This window comes from Miniopterus schreibersii (assembly GCF_964146895.1).
Source record: "Miniopterus schreibersii genome assembly, chromosome: 11".
NCBI lineage: Eukaryota > Metazoa > Chordata > Mammalia > Chiroptera > Miniopteridae > Miniopterus > Miniopterus schreibersii.
In genome coordinates, this window is record NC_138111.1 from 24,258,662 (window position 1) to 24,278,140 (window position 19,479).

Consider the following 19,479-nt stretch of genomic DNA (forward strand, 5'->3'; position numbering starts at 1 on the left):
TGAACCTAACTAGTTATGAAGGTTATTAAAGAAAAGATATACTAAAAACTCAGTAATGTACTTGATTGTTCAGTCATGGTCACCCACAGCTGGCAGAGCTGTAGAAGAATCAGGATTACTTACATGCCACAGAGGACGTGGTAAGTTGATGACTCTCTCTAGACCACAGGCTAGACCTGCCCATTCACTCCTTTGATTCACTGAGAGTTTGTTGGGCACCCACTCTGCTAGGCCCTGTGCTAGGTCCTGGAATTCAGAGTTGGACAAGACCCAGTCCCTGCCTCATAGAACTTCCCATGTAGTAGGGGAGACAGACAAGTAATCAAAGGTCACAGTCTAGTCTGCAAAGCCCTGTGACTAAGAGATGAGCCCAGAGGAGAGACCCAACATGCTTGGCAGACCAGGAGGGCTTCCCAGAAAGGAACCTTAAAGGATGAATAGGGTTTGCCAGGTGGACAAGGGGAAAGGCATTCTCCTAAAGGGACCAGCCTGTGCAAAGACACAGGGGTGGGGCATGGCATACCTCATTCAGAAATCTACCAGTGGTTCAGTGTGAGCTCAAGTCAAGAGGTGCTCCGTGTGAGTGGAGACCAGGAGTCAGGCAGAGGCCAGACCACAAAGGGCCTGCTGGGGTAAGGAACATGACTCCATCCTAGATACAGTGAGAACACAACAAGAGCAATTAAACTAGTGGTACAATTAAATGTGTTTCTAAGAAAAATCCATCTAAATACACAAGAATTACCCACTTAGTTCTGTTTGTGATGGGCGAGTCTGTTTGGGAGAATCTAATCAAAGGAAATAACCAAGAGGTTATTTTGGTTATAACCAAAAAGAAAACAAAGGCCATTTATCTGAAGATGTTCCCAACAGTGTGGTTTATCATAATAACAAAATGGCCAAAGTCCAAGTGACCAACTCTAGACAAATGAGGCATGACCTACACCCTCAAGGTGCTCCCATGGGAAATAAAGATGAATAAGCATATTGATAGTACAGAGCGGAACAGTGGCTGGGAACTGAAGAGAGAGATGAAGGGCTGTAGGTGTGCAGTGATGAGAAAGCTCCACTGGAGAGATCCAAGGAAGGCATCCTGGAAGAGGTGCCATTTAAGCTTGTAGGTAGGATTAGACCTTAAGGAGAAAGGGAATGTGAGAAAGTGCACTCTAGACAAGGAGATTAGTTCACATCTGTGCAAAGTCAAGGAGACCGCAAAATTCCAGCTATACATGAGGAGCTGGGAGTGGTTCAGTGCATCAGGGATTTTCAGCCTTCACTCTGCTGTAAAACACACAAGTGGGGCCTAAGGCTACCACAGGAATCCCCAACTTCAGACTAAACCAAAAAATTCAGCCAGTAATTAAAACACTGTAATCATTTATATTCATCACAACTTCTAATGGTATGTGAGCAACAGTAACTCATTATAGGCCTGGGTATAGGCAAGGTAGGGGGCCAATGCTGCAAAATCTCAGGTGTGACTCTTACTTCTTTCTTACTCAGGAAAGCACATAAGACTGCCAGTGAGCAAGAGTGAGATATTTAGAGGGAAAACCTGAACCTGCTCTGATGTGTTTTCAGAATTTCTCCAAAGAAGATCTACAGATGACCGACAAGCACATGAAATGATGCTCAATGTTATTAGTAGTTAGGGAAATGCAAATCCAAACCACGAGATACCATTTCACACCCACTAAGATTGCTGTAATTTAAAAAATGAAAAATTACAAGTGTTGGCAAGAATATGGAAAAATCAGAACCCTTGTACACTGCTGGTAAGACTGTAAAGTGGTGCAGCTACTGTGGAAAATAGTTTGGGAATTCCTCAAAAAGTTAAGCATGGCATTACCTTATGACTCAGCAATTCCCCTTCTAGCTACATACGCAAAATAATTAAAAACAAGTATTCAAATCCTTGCATACAGGTATTTGTAATAACACTATTCATAAGAGCCAAAGGGTAAAAACAACCCAAATATCCCCATGAGTGTTAGAATGAACACAACAATGTGGTATATCCATACAAAGGAATATTATTCAACCATAAAAAAGAATGAAGTACTGACACATGCTACAACATGATGAACCTCATGCTAAGTAAAAGAAGCCAGACACAAAAGGTCATCCAAGGTATAAATCCATGTATGTGAAATTTCCAGAATAGGCAAATCCATAGAGACAGAAAGCAATTTAGTGGTTGCCAGGGGTGGGTGAGGTACAAATGGGGGGAATTGGGAGTGACTGCTTAATGGAATTAAGGTTTTCTTTTAGAGTGACGAAAATGTTTGAGAAGTAGATAAAAGCAATGGCTGCAAAAGATTGTAAATGTACTAAATGCCATTGAATTGCACACATGAAGATGGCTAGTTCTATGTTATGTGAATTTTACCTCAAAAAAGTAAATCAGGGTATCCAAATGTCCAATGAACATATGAAAAGTTAATCAACTTAATAATCAGGAAAATATTAATTCAGACAACAGTAAGATTCTATTAGGTGCTCATTACAAAGGCTGAAATTAAGCCCAGTGACAAGACCAAGTGCTGGGGAGGATGCTGAAAAATGGGGACTCTCATACCAAGTTGGTGGCTGTGTACCTTTGAGCAACCACAGTGGAAGACATGCTGTTCGTTCGTGCATTGTCTGTTTGGTTGGAGGATTTGCATACCCTGTTAGCCAGCACTTTACTCTTAGACATAGAACCAACAGAAATGTGTGTGCATGTGCACCAAGAGACATGTACAAGAATGTTCACAGACACACTACTATATCAGCCCAAAATGGAAAAAAATATTGTTGAAAAAAATGGATAAGCAATACACATGATATTAATACAGTGGAATATTATACAGCAATGACGATGGATTAACTACAGCCACATGCAACGGCAAAAATGAATCTTAAAAACTTAATATTCACTGAAAAAAGCCAGACACCAAGGAAGATATCTTACATGTATAAAATTCAAAATCAAGTAAAATGGAACTTTAGAATTTGGGGGATACATACTTGGGTACTAAAATTCTTTTTAAAAAGTAAGGAAGTGCTCAGTATGAAATCAAAGCGATGGTTGCCTCTGAGGTGAGGAGGGAATCACAGCCAAAGGGCACAAAGGAGCTTCTGGAGGCTATGCTATTTCTTCACTGGGGTTATGTGGATGTTTATACTGTGAGAAATCATTGGGCTGTACTTTTTTTAAATCCTCACCCAAGGATATGTGTAATGATTTTAGAGAGAGGAGAAGGGGGAGAGAGAGAGAAGCACTGATGTGAAAGAGAAACATTGATGGGTTGCCTCCTGTTCGCACCTTGACCAGGGATCAAATCCACAGCCTAGGTATGGGCCCTGACCAGGAATCGAATCCACAACCTTTTGGTGTACAGGCCAAAGTTCCAACCAACTGAGTCACCCAGCCAGAGCAGACTGTACTTTTTGTGTGTACTTTTCTGAATGGATATTATAGTTCACAATCAAATACTTTAAAGAAAAGTATATAATTTGCATATATCAGCATTTTATTTTCTGGAACAAATTACTTGTGACACTACAGTCCCTGTCCCCACAACAACCTCATCTTCTAAATTAGCACGTATTCCAATGACACTGTGACTTTACTTTCAGCCAGGATCCCCTTAGGGACACAAGGATGAATGCGAGAGGGCAAGGGCCCCTTTGACAAGGGTCTCTTTAAACAGGGTGGCCCAGGAAACCCTGAGGGGCTGAGAAGCCTTGGGACTTAGGGGCTCACTTTCCTCATCTGAGGAACAGAGACAGTAACAGTCCCTGACCCCACCTCCTGGAGTAATCGTGAGGACTGGATGAATGAAGTAAGGATGTGTTCACGGTTATAAGTGTGAGCTGAATGGAACTGCACGCAAAATTTGTTTTGCAGGAGGATATTTCACATTTCTAGGAAGATTCTCTTCAGAGTCCCAAAGGGACACTGAATATCCATCATTGCAAATGGCCCTACCCAGGCGCTTTCCGCTCCTGAGGGTTTCCTGGCACTCCCTTTTTACATTATGGATGAGACCAGGACTTACCTCTGTGTTAGAAACCACGGCCCTGACCTGACCTCCAGGGATCCAGCCTACAAGCGCAGGAGGAGGAAAGAGAACACCAGTGTCTCTCCCTAGAACCTTCTTCCTTTTGGGGGCGAGGGTAGCAGCAAAGTTCACCAAAGACCACAGAACCTGAAGCTGCCCCTGCTGCTGAGTTGGCAGTAACCTATATCACAGGCAAAATTGCAACGTTCCAACATGGGCCATGGTGCCGAGAGGCCAAAGCTGTGCTGCGGCTGCCCTTTGATCTGCAAGAAATGCCAGGCTGGACACTCTGGCAGGAAAAGCTGTCATCCCGTTTGGGTCTCCCTCCCAAGGAGACAATGGTCTGGGCTGTCCCAGGCTTCCTCCGGCACGCAGAGAGTTAACCAAGGCCACCCATTCAGTCCCCAGTTTCCTACATGGAGACCTGTCCCGCCCCCCACACCTCTACTGAGGCTGTGTACTAGTCTCCTGAATCCAAAAGGGGCCGAAGACTGCTGTTGGAGCGCACAGCTCTCTCACCAAGCTGCAGGGAGGAAGGGTGGGGCACCGAGGGACCGGAGCCTGCAGATCTGGGCTCGAGTCTGCCTTCGGACTGGCCACTTCCTAAGCCTCTCTCACCCCCGGCGTCCTCTTCTGTGAAAGCGCCCGGCTGCTCTCTAACACAGCTATTGCAAAGCTCGAGCCACAGTTCCTATCACTTTTCTGCCTAGTACGGGCCCGCGTGTGGAAAGCATGCTGTTTCTAACATCTCTCTTAATCTTCACAGCGTCCCTAGGAGATAAGATGGTTTAATTAGTCCCCTTTTTCGAATGAAGAAACTGAGGCCCAGAGAGGTGAAATCCATTGCCCAAGGTCACCCAACCCAGGCACAATTCAAACCCAAGCTGCCTGAAACAACTTAACAAATCTATTTTAACTAATACCCCACTGTTCATCCCACCGCCCCTGGGTCCAGGTGGGGGGAGAGCCTTGAGGAACAGAAGGGACCAGAGCCCCTGGCACCCAGCCCTTAGCTCTTTCCCGTCACTCAGGAGCCGCTGCCCCAAGGATGCGACTCCCGGGTAACTCAGCGCTAAGTGAGGCGTCAGGGCAATTCGGTCCGTTACTTCTTTCCCGGGAAAGGCGCCAGGCGCCTCTGCGGGCGGCAGCGCCTCCGCACCTGTGCGCCCGGAGGGCCCCGCACCTGCGCTCCCCACGCGCCGGGCCGCGGGCACGAGCTGGGCGCGGGCGCTGCGTGCCGCTCACCGCCCCCTGGAGACCCGGGGGCCGTGGCGGTGCTTCCAAAGCCCCTCTCTGCCCAGGTGGGAGGGCCCCCGCCTAGCTCAGATGCCTGGTGTCCAGAGAGCGCTCCGCCCGCCCCCGCGGGAACCCCCGGCACCCCCGGCACGGCCCGCGCGCGGAGCGGCCGCGACTCCCTTTTATGTCCAGGAATGAGGCCCGCGCTGCAGCCGCGCCCGCCGCCCGCCCCAGCCCCGCGGCGCACGCAGCAGCGCCCCCGGCCGCGTGGCTCACCTGTCCCGGCGCGGGTCCGGACCACGGCGGAGAGCAGCGCGGAGAGCCTCAGCAGCCGCAGCAGGCACCAGCGCCGCCCGCTGCCCCTGCAAGACGCGGCGGGGAGAGGAGGTGAGGGGGCGCGAGGGGCCGGAGAGCCGCGCACCGGGCCGCGAGCCTTACCTGGGCGCCATCTCGAGGGTCCGCGAGCCCGCGGTGCTGAGCCGCCGAGCGCCGACCCGCGCCCGCCTGCGGGAACAAAGGCGGCTGGCAGCGGCCGCGGCTCGGGCCGGCCGGAGTCGCCGCGCCCTGAAACCCGACTCCGCCGCGCCCCACCTCGGGCGGCGGCGGCACGCTCCCACCCCAGGATCTCCCCACGCCCCTTTCCCCCCGACCGACTCGCGCTCCCCAGCCTCCACTTCCACCGCGAGCGGCCTTAAGTAACCTTCCAGAAAGCCCCGAGCCCGCGCTCGCCCGGAAAAGCGGACGGCCTCCCTCCCGCGTCTCCCGTCTGTGCGCGTCCCGGCTGCGCCACGGACAAAGCGCTCTCCGTCCGCGAGTCGGTGGACTCCTCGCGAACCACTGTAATTTTGGCCAAGGAAACAGGCTCAGAGAGGTGGCGCCGATGTCCAAGATCACACAGCTGGACCGAGCTCTTGGCTGCTGTGCCCCCGCCTTGCTCGCGGGACCCGGGGACCTACTTGAAGGCCCCGGAGTGACCCAGTGTGGGCGGTATAATGGATACGCATAACTACATGCAGCGACGCTAATCCTAATAAAAGTTGTAAATGTGTCTAATATTCCAGGATTTCCCTCTCTAGACCTTGCCTGTACCCACACCCGCAAGTATAACCTCACGGGAGGGCAAGGGTTTATATTTGTTTTCTTCTCTGCCTAAATAGTCCCTGATAGTAGAAGATGCCAATACTTTGGGTAAACAAAGAGACACAGCCTTGGGTAAGACATCACTCCAGGCTCTGTGATGAGATGAAGAAATGAACCAGTCTCAACCTGCCAAAGCCCTCATGGTGTGTGGCCAGGAGGGAGGGCACAGGGCAGACTATCCCACTTGTACAAAGCTTAGCTCAAGGCCTGGCACTGGTGAACCCCTCAAATGGTAGCTTTTATTGTGGTGATTACCACCAGGCACAGTAGTGTAAGATCTTCCGCGGAGAGGAAGCACCACAGAAGTCGGCTGAGACCTGGACAGTTCTGAAGTCAGGCAAGCCCCAGGGGCCTTTCTTCCTGAATGCACCAAGTAGCCATGGAGGGCTCTGTGGTCAGTGCCCCATCCTGGAGGGAGAGTCACTACCTGCCAAGCGAAAGGTAATTTGAATTAGCCCCACAGAGGAGATGGGATGGGCATAACATGTGTTGAGCGCTGATTATGTCCTACGCCCTGTGCAAGATGCTTTGCCTGTGTTATCTCATTTAATCCCAACAGCCCTGGAAAGCTGGTACTGTAGTGATCTTCATTTTACAGATGAGGAAGCTGAGGTTTAAAATGTGCTCAAGCTAGTGCACAACAGGTGTCAACACACATGCTCTTTGCCACTCATACTACCTGTCCATGAACAAAAGATTAGACCCACTCCCTACCACCAAGGACAAAATTGCACTGGAGACGAACACTCAGGCATGAAATGGTTAACACCAACCCAGGCAGTGAGGACTGGAAGGGAGCTCTGGCCTAGGGGTCAGGGGTCTGGATTCCAGTTCAGTTCTGGCCCTGGCTGTAGAGAGAAGTTGGGCAAATGCTGCCCTTGTCTAGTCTTTTCTTTCTTCATCTGCATCCTGACCTGGCCGGTGGTTGTGAGTCTCTGTGAAGTAACTTGTATGTCACTGTGCTCTGTCCCCATAAACTTTTGTGCAGACCGAGGATCGGGACTGGGATTAATGCAAGCAGTGTTTGGAAAAGGAAGAAATTGGTGTGGCTTGGAGAAGGCAGAATAGGCTTCGAGATGGGAGTGAAGTTAATCCAGGTTCTGGGGTCTGCCGAGAGTTTGGGGGCAAAGAGGGGAAGGGGAAGGCACTACTCAGAGTAACACACATGCAAATAGTAAATGGAAAAGAACTCCTTGGGCTGGAGAGGGGACCAGTGGGCAGGGCGGTGCTGGAGTGCTAAGCCCTTGAAAGGCAGGCTGATTGATGAGCATGCATGAGGCCATGAAGTCCATGTGGAATCACTGGTGTTCCCTGAGCATTTTGGAATCCCAGAGCATTTACTGTGGACAAAGTCCTGAAGCCCCAAGAAACCTGATCCAGCCATCTCTCTTCTGTCCCCATTTTATTGATAAAAAAACAGACCCAGAGGGAACATTTTACCAAGTCACCTACCCAGTGAGTGACAGATTGACAAATTCCAGAGGGAGACAAGCAAGAGAAGGAGGGAATGGGCAAGGTCTTCAGGTGTTGTAGAGTTCATATAGTCAGAAGATCCTCAAGGTGATGAATTCCTTATCATTGCAGAGACAGGCCCTTAAACAAACAAGAGGTTGTAGAGAAGGTAGGAATTATGAGTGTGGGCTCTGGGGTCACACTGCCTGGTGAATCCTTATGAGCTATATAAAATGTAGGAAAATCTGTAAAATGAGGGCGACAATGGTTCCTTCCTCCCAAGTTGTTGGGAGGAAGCAAGGTGTTACTGAGATATAAAGCATTTATCAGAGTGTCTGGTACAAGACAACACTCAATGGATGTTCGCTTTTGTTATTGGCAGTGGTGATATTCTATTAGGGAATGTGACTGGCAAGAGGGAGTCAAGACCCCAGCCCCAGCCCTGCAGGGATTGAGGCACCAGCAGCCAAAGCAGCCATAGAGCTGGGATGGCCTCGTGTGGAACTAACACACAGGCAAAAGACATTCTAACAAAATTGGCCTCTTCAGGTGTGTTTGTTAATCTGTTCATACTCTCTGTGAATATGAATTCTCTCCCACTTGCAGCCATTCTGTGCTGGACATACCTAATTTTATTATAAATTACTAACCATAGGGAATTTACGTTCTTAGTTCTATATTTACCTGTTGCTTATAAAGTACCTTATCAACTGGGAATATAATTGACTTCTTAGAACTATATTTCTATATTGCTTAAAAAGAGCCATATCCACCACAATTATATAATAGTTCTATAATCGTGTTTGACAGTTAAAACCAGAGATTGTGAACTGGTGGCCAGGGGTTCACTTTGGCCTGCAGATATGTTTTGTTCAGCTTGCCTGGTAACAGCCTCTAAACTAAATTAGTTAGCAATATTTGATAAAATTTAGATTTCTGGGTTCTTTTTAAATTTTTGGAAAACCTGACAACATGGGACCTATATTCCCTGCCACAACAATTGATTGGCATTGAAAAGGGGCTGCTGCCTTCAGTTAAGGCAATGGTCTCCAATTTGCCATTATCCCCACCACTCCTTATTGTTCCCCAACACCAAGACTACGAAGCATTTGTCATCTATCATCACACATGCATTCTGCCTTCTCTTACAAAAGAAGAGAAAAGTGGGATAGATTGAGTGCTCATGTCTCTGTTAAAAATGGGTAAAAAGATAGATAATAGATAGAGATATATAGATAGATGATAGATGATAGATAGATGATGATAGATGATAGATAGATAGATAGATAGATAGATAGATAGATAGATAGATAGATAGATGATAGATAGATAGATAGATAGATAGATAGATAGATAGATGATAGATAGATGATAGATAGATAAATAGATGATAGATAGATAGATAGATAGATAGATGATAGATAGATAGATAGATGATATAGATAGATAGATAGATAGATAGATAGATAGATAGATAGATGATAGATAGATGATAGATAGATAGATAGATAGATAGATAGATAGATAGATAGATGATAGATAGATAGATGATAGATGAGCGGGCAAGCCATGTTTCGAGAAAGAGTAGCCTGGCCGGGCGTGGCTCAGCGGTTAAGCGTCGACCTAGGATCCAGGCGATCAGAGTTCGATTCCTGGTCAGGGCACATGCCCGGGTTGTGGGCTAGGCAGCCGATCAATGACTCTCTCATCATTGATGTTTCTATCTTTCTCTCTCCCTCTCCCTCTCCCTTCCTCTCTCTGAAATCAGTAAAGATTTTTTTTTTTTAAAAAAAGGGTAGAACATATCTCTACATGTTGAATATACAAATAACGCATATCTATCTTGAAAAAAATGAAACTCACTTGCCATTATGCAACAAGCCTGGCCCCCCTAGTTATATACGTTACCTGAAGGATGAAAGCGTAGCTTTATTATGATTGGTGGGCTTAATTGTGGTCTAGTTCATTAGACCAAGATACATATGCATAAGGCAGCAGGTTCCTTTACTACTTCGGCAGGGAGATCCTATGTGCACATTTCATATTTTGTTGGTTCTCTGTAAGTATCCAATAATATCCAATTCACTGAAATCTAAAGATGAAAGTCCCCAAAGTACATTTCTCCCCTACAAATAACTGGAAATAGATGCACATTAATATTGTTAATTTTGTACCTACTTCACCACGGCAGTAAGGCCATGTACACAGGAAGTAGGGGTCTCATTTTGGAGTTGGGCCTGGAGGTGGCAACTGTGACCTCAGACTGATGGAGGCCAGGGAGGGCGTCCCGCCTGTAAGCTGGAGGGTATCCAAATGGTCCCAGCGCAGGTGTGGGAGGGATGGGGGCAAGATGCCAAACCAGGCATTTTGCCTTCAACCAGACATGTTTTGACAGTTTAAGCGATTTCCTTCCATTCAATATGAAGCTGTAGAAATAGCCAAGAGGAAGCTTCATGTCATACCCGAGCCAGTCTAAATTGTTTACTGTGGCTTCAGTACAGTTTGTGAGATGGGCACGTGTGGAGACATGCGGATCTTCTGTCCTGTTCCAGAATTCAGCTAAATTAACGGTCTGTTCCATTTCCTATAACCCATCCAGTGTCCCAGAAAACTCAGTCTCCAAAAGCATTCTCCAGACTGTTTCAAGGAGCTGGAAGGAGCACAGAAATCAGTGAGAAGCATTCCAAATTTTGGTTGGGGAACAAGTTACCAGGCATATGGTGCACGTCTTTCTGAACCTGTTTCTTTAGTGCAGCTGGTTAAGTCTGTCCTGCTTTCCCTGCTCTTGAAATAAGATGAGGATTCAAGCTTTAGATGCCTCCTGGGAAGTTTCCAGTTATTTGTCTTGGATGCTGGCCAGGGACCTGAAAGACAAGGATGGATGATGGAGGACAGGAGACCTAGGGAAGTGTTATGCTTATTGACCTACGAGAATGAGCACAAAAGGTGTTGGTCTTTGTATCTCGCAATACTCACCAGAGACCGTCCATCACAGAGGAGACATTCAACAACCAGGTGGATAGAGTGACTCATCCTGTGGGGATCAGTCAGCCTCTCTCCTTGGCTACCCCAGAGCTGACATGGTGGAGCCTTAAAGAGAGTGGCAATGATGGCAGGGGTAAATAGTAAGGAAAGGCCAGCAGCGTGGGCCCATCCCTCTAAAGCAGATCTAGCTGACATTTGCCATGTCCAACCTGCCAGCTGCAGAGACTGACACTGAGCCCTCGATATGGCACCATTTCTTGTAGAGACCAGCCAGCCACTTGGGGACAATTTGATTTCTCCAGAACCCTTCCTGAGCAATTTAATTCTTCCTCGCCAGCATCAGTACCTATCTGGATATGAGTTTGCCTTCCTTGACCAAGTGCCTTTTCCAGCACCACCATTTAGAAGCCTGTAGAATGCTTAATTCATCAATATGGTCAATGGGACCCCCAGGAGGTGTGTGGAAGTATCTAGGTAGGAAAGTTTCTTTTGTGCTAATGAACGGAGATGCTCCTGGCATTTGGCAGGCAGGGGCCACGGATGCTAACTTCTGCAATGCAAGAGGCAGTCTGCGCAACAAAGAGATATCTCAGCAAAAATGTGAGTGTGCCCCACTGAGAAATGCTAGCAGATTGTGGCTTTCAACCTTTATGGACTAAGACTCTTGGTCTCACAATTCCATAAACACACACTACTGAAACAAAAGTTTCATGTGTTCAATATTTGTCCTTCTTATATGCAATGAACTCAGCTATTTTCTACTCTATTCTGTTTTGTTTAATTGGATTTTTTAAAAAGGACAGGCTGGTCAAAATCTATTAAATAGATTTCATTACCTACAAATGGGCTACAACCTATATTAGGGTGTGATAATTTAAAAACTCTTAATCGGCACCAGTGTGTGGGACTATGGAGTGAATCTCACTGTAAGAATCACTTGTCTGCTCTCACCCACACTACTTGACTTAAAAGATCTCAGAGCTAAAGTGAAAGCCCCAGTGACTCTGATGAGCTACACTAGCCTTGCTCTGTCTTCCAAAACCAGATTCTCAGAGAGAGACAAACAATTTTCCATTGCTGAAGCCCATAGTTTTTACAGGGTCCTGCTCTGGGGCAGGCTGGTCATGTGCTTTGCGTTTCTCCACAGTGGGAACGGATAGATGTGATCCATTTAAAGGCTCTTACATCACAGTGGACGATGGAACTAGCCACAGTGGGAATGGGGTGTGGGTGGGCTGAGAACTTTGAATTAAGCCAAAAGGCCTTAAGCAAACATTTCTCCTTCTCTGAAACAGCCTGGCACCTATGTCAGATGGGCAGCTTGGTTCTCCAAATGGAGGCAAACTTCCCTGCCACCGTGTGTGAGCAGGCCAGGTTCTAATGTGGGAGAAGTACAAGAATAGATGACACCCAGGAGTCCAAGGGCAGGGCCAGGTTTGAGGGGAGGGATCAGTGACACTGGTTGGTGGGACAACCAGCCATGCTTTGACCACCTCCTGACCACTAAAGTCAGTCACAAACTGAGTGATCTGACCCCTTCTTCCTCTAAGATTTCTAGTGGACTTTTAACAATCATCACGTCAACATATTACTTTAAATGGTTGAAAAGACACCACTTTCAGAAAATGTGACCCACTCCTGCCCCACCATGGACAGTGCCTCCCTATCTTGCTTTATGCTTTTCCCGCTTCCTGGGTTTTGTGACTCAATGATCTCACAGGCAGAGCCCTCGAGGAAAGCACCACACACTCCCTCTGCAGGATCTCAGGGCCACCGTGATAAAGACACCCCCCCGAACACTCCAGCTTGGCCAGGGCTCTCTTTTTTAAAAAATTATTTTAGAGAGAGGAAGGAGAGAGAGAGGAACATCAATGTGAGAGAGAAACATTGGTTGCCTCCAGTTGGTTGACCGGTTGACTGGGGATTGAACCTGCAACCTGGGTATGTGCCCTGACCTGGAATCGAACTGGCAACCTTTCAGTGCACAAGACAATGCTTAACCAACTGAACCACTCCAGCCAGGTCAGGGCTCCCATGAGATTTCAGATGTTTCCCCACCAAAAAACTGACAAAATAAAATGTTGACCTGCACTGGCCTCTGAGAGGGTCTATGCTCATCCAGTGTAAACAATACTGTGACAACCCAAACATGGTTCCTCACCACTTGTCTCACAGGATCATCAGGGCAATCTTAGAGGTTTTAGGACACGTCTTATTATCCATATTTCAGAGATGAGAAAACTGAAACTCAGAGGGGTCAAGCAGCTAACTTTCTCAAGGGCAATAGGTTAATAAAGGGCAGAGCTGGAACTTGCACCCGGGTCTTCCGCTCTCACAGTCATATTCCACTCACATTCCGCTTCGGTCCACCACCTCTGTAAGGCCCCCCGGCGGTGTTCAGGACTTTCCCACCTGCCTCGATATCCAGGTGATACATGAAATGACACCCAAGAGTTTTCACCTTCACATGAGAAGCCACAGGAATATTATGGGACTTCTGTGGGAGGTGCAAGTTTAAGGTGAGTCCAGGGAAATCCTAACAAGCTTGTTTCACTACCTCAACATTTGTAATTCACAAATAATATTTGCCAAGAAGGACTATTGTTGATGTGGGTGCCTTGCTGTTTGGTTGGGGCAGCCGTTCAAACCCCCAATTCCAATAGCTGCCTGTGGTCTGTGAATAAAGAAGGAAGACCTGGCATTGGCAGACAAGGCTGTGCCCAAGAAGGAGCAGCATTCTAGAAGTAGCCAGCAACTCGGACAAAGAGACCTGAAACTAGAGGCAGCGTAGACCTCCATAAGAGCTCCTGGCCTGTGGCTGTTCTGTGAAGGAGCAGGTATCCTCTCCATGTCAGAAATTCCCGAAACAGGCAAGTATTAAGCCCAGGGAAATGACTGATGGCTATACTGATTGCATGAGCCACCGAGACAAGCCTAAATTGTGCTTTCTGGATTCTCTTTAGAAAAGCTCAGAGGTGTAAAGGATCTCAGAAAAGACTCTCATCAAAATCAAATAAAAAGTAACTTTATTTTTTTTAATTCAAAAGGTCAAGCTTTAATGACTGAAAATTATCAGAACAGCTCTTTGCCCAAATTGTTACATACATGTGTTACAAGGGATTTTATTGAAGCCAAATTTCCTTTTATGCTTGTGAACCTCATGAAATGGAACACCTACCGTCTTCAAAAGATACTTTGAGGCCATAAAAGTGTTCATACACTTTGACTTAATAATCCGCTTCTGGGAAGCTAGCCTAAGCAAATACCCTGAAATATGGAAAAAGCCATATGTAGAAAAATAGTCATCAAAGAGTTTCTCAGTGAAAAACTGGACACAGCCCAAATATTCCAAAAGGGGAGGGAGGATGGTAAGATAAATTAAAGTATGAGCCTTACAGAAATATGCTATAACCATTTAAAATGATGGGTATGAAGTTTATGTCGGAGCACAGAAGATAGTTGTGATAAAGTATTGGGTGAAAAAAGTCTGGAAAAATATTTGCACAAACACAATTTGTAAAAACAGGAAGGGAACATAAAAATATAGTCGTCACATTGTCAAAGTGGCAGGCTTATGGATTTTTACCTTGTTTTCAAATTTCTCTAATATTATATTTCTACTTTTTAAATTTATTGATCTATTTGAGAGGGGTGGTGGGGAGAAACACTGATTTATTGTTCCACTTATTTATGCATTCGTTGGTTGTTTCTTGTGTGTGCCCTCACCGGGGATCAAACCTGCAACCTTGGTGAATTGGGACAACACTCTAACCAACTAAGCTACCGGGCAGGTTTTATATCTCTATATTTCTACTTTTTAAAAAAGTTCAATCCCAGGTTCCAAGAAGGCTACAAGGTAGGATAGTAAGAAGCTAGGAAAATTCTTTGGCAAGAGGAATGGGGAAACTGAGACAGAGAGCTGAACAAACTGGCAGAGCAATTTACAGCTAGATACAGAAGGTCACCAGGGTGGAAAGCCCCGTGCCTAGGAATGGGCAAAACTGGCCCAGACTTCGCCTCTGGGGTGGCCTTTCCTCCCTTGACCTATAAGTGGTCATGCAGTTTAGACCCCCTGACCTTTCCTCCCTAAAGATAACATTTAAATTTCAGTTGTATTTCAGCTTCAGGCCTAGAAAAGCAACAAAAGCAGTTGGGTAATGCCAGGACCAACTGCTTTGGAGCTAAGGGTAGAGACCATTTAGCCCCCCTCCAATGAGAACCTCAGGCTGCAGCCGTCTCTATATTCTAAGAAAAGGTCTCATTCCAAAGTAGATAATCAGGATTCAGAAACATCATTATTGGGGGGTGGTTAGGAGGAGGCAGTGGAGATACACCCAGAATTCACTCTCCCTAAAGCTGGGGTTTCTCAGTCCTGCCACTGACATCACCTGGGGTCTTTCAAAAACGCTCATGGCTGATCCCAGCCCAAGAGATTCTGATGTGCTTGGGTGTTGCCAGAGGCAAAGGGATTTTTAAAAGCTTCCCAGTAACTGCAACATGCAACGAGGGCTGAGAATTTCTGCCACGAGGCTTATGAGACTCCCAATAAAGATCAAGTAAAATCAGCTTTGTCCTTATTGCACTCTAGCACAAGTGCAGCTGGATGGGGTGGAGGGGTGTTTTAGGGTCCACAGATTTGGAGATTAAAAAACATTGAACCCTTCAGACACTAGTCAATTCTGGAATGTTGTCACATGTTCAGAGCTTGGAGAAATTGCCAAGCCTAATTTAAGTTTGCTTTGTTGTTTTGTTTTGTGAGAATATTTTATTAAGTTAATGGTGAGAATTTCAAATTCATTCATTCATTCATTCAACAAATATCTATGATGTACCTATAATATCCCAGGCATAGTGCATGAAATACATTAGTAACAAGGACATAAAAAGTTCCTATCCTCACAGAGTTTGCACTCTAGTAGGGGAGAAGAGACAGAAAATTAGCAATAGCTATAATTAATAAGTCAATTGTAGACAACATTAGAAAATAGTTTGCTTTTTTTTAATAACATGGTAAATAGCTCTGTGTTGGGTTTCTTTACCCCCTTCTGTTATTTTGCAATGACCTTTGTTCAAAGGCTTGAAAAAAGAATTTTTTAAAATTTATCTTTATTGTTGTAAGTAATACAGGTGTCCCATTTCCCCCCCCCCCAATTGACACCCTCCACCTCGCTCCCACCCCCTCCCCAGGCCTTCACCCTGTTGTTGTCTGTGTCCATGGGTTATGCATATATGCATACAACTTCTTTGGTTACTCTCTTCCCACCCTCCACCCCCATTCCCTCTTCCCTCTGAAATATGACCGTCTGTTGCATGTGTCAATGTCTCTGGATCTATTTAGTTCATCAGATTCTTTTGTTCATTAGCTTCTTCTTAAAGAAGACCCTTCAACATTTCCTGTAGTGCTGGTTTGGTGGTGATGAACTCCTTTAGCTCTTCCTTGTCTGAAAAGTTCCTTATCTGACCTTCAATTCTAAATGATAGCTTTGCTGGGTAGAGTAATCTTGGTTGTAGTTCCATGTTTTTCATCACTGTGAATATTTCTTGCCACTCCCTTCTGACCTGCAAAGTTTCTGTTGAGAAATCAGCTGACAGTCGTATGGATGCTCCCTTAACTACTTTTCTCTTGCTGCTTTTAAGATTCTCTCTTTGGCATTTTAATTATGATGTGTCTTGCTGTGGGCCTCTTTGGGTTCCTCTTGTTTGGGATGCTCTGTGCTTCCTGGACTTGTAAGTCTATTTCTTTCCCCAGGTAGGGGAAGTTTTCTGTAATTATTTTTTCAAATAGGTTTTCAATTTCTTGCTCTCTTTCTTCTCCTTCTGGCACCCCAATAATATGAATTATGGGCTTCTTGAAGTTTCCCCAGAGGCTCCTTATACTATCTTCATATTTCTGGATTCTTTTTTCTTTTTGCTCTTCTGGTTGGGTGTTTTTTGTTCCTTCATGTTCCAAATTGCTGATTTGATTCTCAGCCTCCTCTACTCTACTGTTGATTCCATGTAAATTATTCTTCATTTCAGTTCATGTAGCCTTCATTTCAAATTGGTACTTTATTTTGTCATCGATTTTCTCAATTATTTTTGTCATACTCTTACTAATATCCTTCAGCATCCTTATAAACATTATTCTGAACTCTGTATCTGTTAGCTTGCTTGGCTCTATTTCATTTAGTTCCTTTTCTAGAGATTTCTTCTGTTCTTTCCTTTATGACATGTTTCTTTGCCTCCGCATTTTGGCTGCTTCCTGACGTTTGTTTCTATATATTAGGTAGAGCTGCTATGTCTCCTGGAATTTGTAAAGTGGCTTTGTGTAGTAGGTGTCATGTAGGGTCCAGTGGCTCAGCCTCCCCAGTCACCTGAGCTGGGCCTTCTAGGTGCTCCCTTGTGTGGGCTGTGTGGGCTGTTGTAGTTGAGCCTTGGTTGCTGTTGGCATCACTGGGAGGAATTGACCCCCAGATCAATCAGCTGTGAGGACCAACTGCAACTACAGCCAAAGAGCTGCTGTACTGAAGACACCCTATGGATCAGGATTTACTTCAGTGGAGCTTTGGTGTTCACCAAGTGTGCCCCTTGAGTGTGTCACTCGTGGATGTGGTAGGGTTGTAATCCAGCGTGGTTGAGTCTGACCACAAAGTCCACTATCTCTAGGGCCTCCCAGGAGGTGCAAAGTCAGCCTGTGCCAGTGCCTTGTCCAGGGCCACCCAGCATGAGCTACACAGCAAACCGTAGTTGGCTGCTGCTACTTGTGCTGGGCTTGGAGATGTCCAGGAGAGGCCAAGCTATGAGCCAATGCAGGCTGCCGCTAGTGCCAGGCCTGGGGCCACTTATCAAGCCATATGGGGCATGCACTGCTTGTTTGAGACATTTTAGGAAAGTCCTGAGCTTGAAGCTGGAGAGGCCACTTGCACAGAAAAGCCACTGGAAATGGCCTGGATGAGCCTGCAGGTGGGGAGGGGCGGGGCCTCTGGGAATCACGGGCCGGGGCCAAAGGTGTGAGTCAGGTGCTGGCGATTCAAACATGGCGCCTGCCTGCCGGTTGTGTGTGGGGAGGATGCGCCACAGGAGCCATGGCCTCTGCCAGCTCTTCTGCCTGGGAGGAAGCCGCCCCTCCAGCTCTCACCCCAATCTCAGGCAGGTTAGTTCCTCCCCGAGTGTCCCAGGTCCTTTCAAGCTGCTGCCTGGCACTGGGCTCCGAGGGAGCGCGTCCGAGTGAGTCCGTGCCGGGCCCTTTAGAGGAGCTGCTGGGGCTCCCGCAGCCTCTGTGACCCTCAGGGACAGTCCCTGCTGATTTCACAGCCCGGAGTTGTGGGGACGTCTCTCCCAGGCCTGGAGCCCTGGGCTGGGGGCTTGCTGTGGGGCTGGGACCCCTCACTCCTCTGGGAAACCCCCACCACCGAGATTCCCTCCGGGGTTTCAACCTCGGCACCGGGTGTGGGCCCGTGGCTGCGTCTCCTCGATTCAGCCCCGATCCGCCCTCGTCTGCGCCCCGCCTCCCAGTCTCGGTGCTTCCTCAGTTCCCTGGTTGTGGGGCTTCTGTTCAGCCAGATTTCAGGAGGCTCTGAGCGATGGTGGTTCTGCATTTCAGTTGTAATTTTGCTGTGGTTGCGGGAGGCGGCGGGTGCAGCTGTTACCTACACCGCCATCTTGTTTCTCCTCCCAAAGGCTTAAAAAATTTGATGCACCGTGTCCCTCTGATTCAGATGTCTAAGAATAAATTAGAAAACATTTGAAATACATTGAAATATATTTAGAAAAAAATGCGATTTTGTACTACAAGGATTGAGGGTCTATAGAAAGACGCCTTTCAGAATAAATGTCAAGCATTCTTTTCAGATGAATAAGTCCCCATAGAGGTCCCATCACAACTAGTCAGTTCACCCCGCCCCGTTCGACTCATAACTGCTCATGGATTTTGCATGAGGCGCTCTGGAATGGCCTTGGGCTCCAACACACGCAGGGATGACATGGAAACTCTCAGCCCAGTCTTGGGAAGTTGATTCTTTCCTTTCACAAGTCAGGGGAATCTGGCAGTGTTTTCTCAAACTTCTCTCTTTTACTCTTGGACTCTCCGTGTCTCTGAGATGTGACGAGCAAGCGGTACAGAGGAGGAAGTATGACATAGTGCAGTGGTTCTCAAAGTGTGGTCCTCGAACCAGCAGCATCAGCGTCACCTGGAAAGGTGTTAGAAATGCAAATTCTCCTGCCCACACAGCAGACCTACAGAATCAGAAATTCTGGGGTGGGGCCCAACCATGGGTGTTTTAAACAACATTCCAGGAGATTCTGACCCACTAGAGTTGAGAACCACTGATTAAGAGCACAGGCCAGACATGAACAGACTTTGTTTCAAACGCTAGCTCTGCCACTGTTCCTTGAGTAAGTCACTTTACCTCTCTGATCCTGTTTTCTCATCTTTAACATAAGAATGATCACAGTACTTGCCACTCCAGGGTTGTTGGAGGATTAAGAGAGTATTTAGCACTGTTCTTTGCCGGGCTAAGATGAGGTTAAGACAAGTGAGGTGCCTAGAGTCCAGCGGGTACCTCACTAAATTCTGCATCCATAGATGGTTCACTCACCTCACCCTAGTCCCGGCCCTGGTTCTAGATATTCCCAAAGTGCT

The 19,479-nt window shown here is 46.8% G+C and overlaps 1 protein-coding gene across 2 annotated transcripts in view; it reads right to left on the reverse strand.

Moving 5' to 3' along the window:
* The window catches only part of COL15A1 (collagen type XV alpha 1 chain), a 93,627-nt gene extending 87,839 nt beyond the window's left edge, over positions 1-5,788 (reverse strand). Inside the window, exons 1-2 of one of the 2 annotated variants that reach the window (XM_081150619.1) lie at positions 5,721-5,788; positions 5,559-5,644 (exon numbers count right to left, since the gene is read on the reverse strand). In XM_081150619.1, coding sequence (XP_081006745.1) covers positions 5,559-5,644; positions 5,721-5,731 — 97 coding nt within the window. In that variant the 5' untranslated portion in view covers positions 5,732-5,788. The remainder of the gene's footprint in view (positions 1-5,558; positions 5,645-5,720) is intronic. The other variant, XM_081150618.1, reaches the window with a different exon arrangement.
* Positions 5,789-19,479: the final 13,691 nt, after the last annotated feature.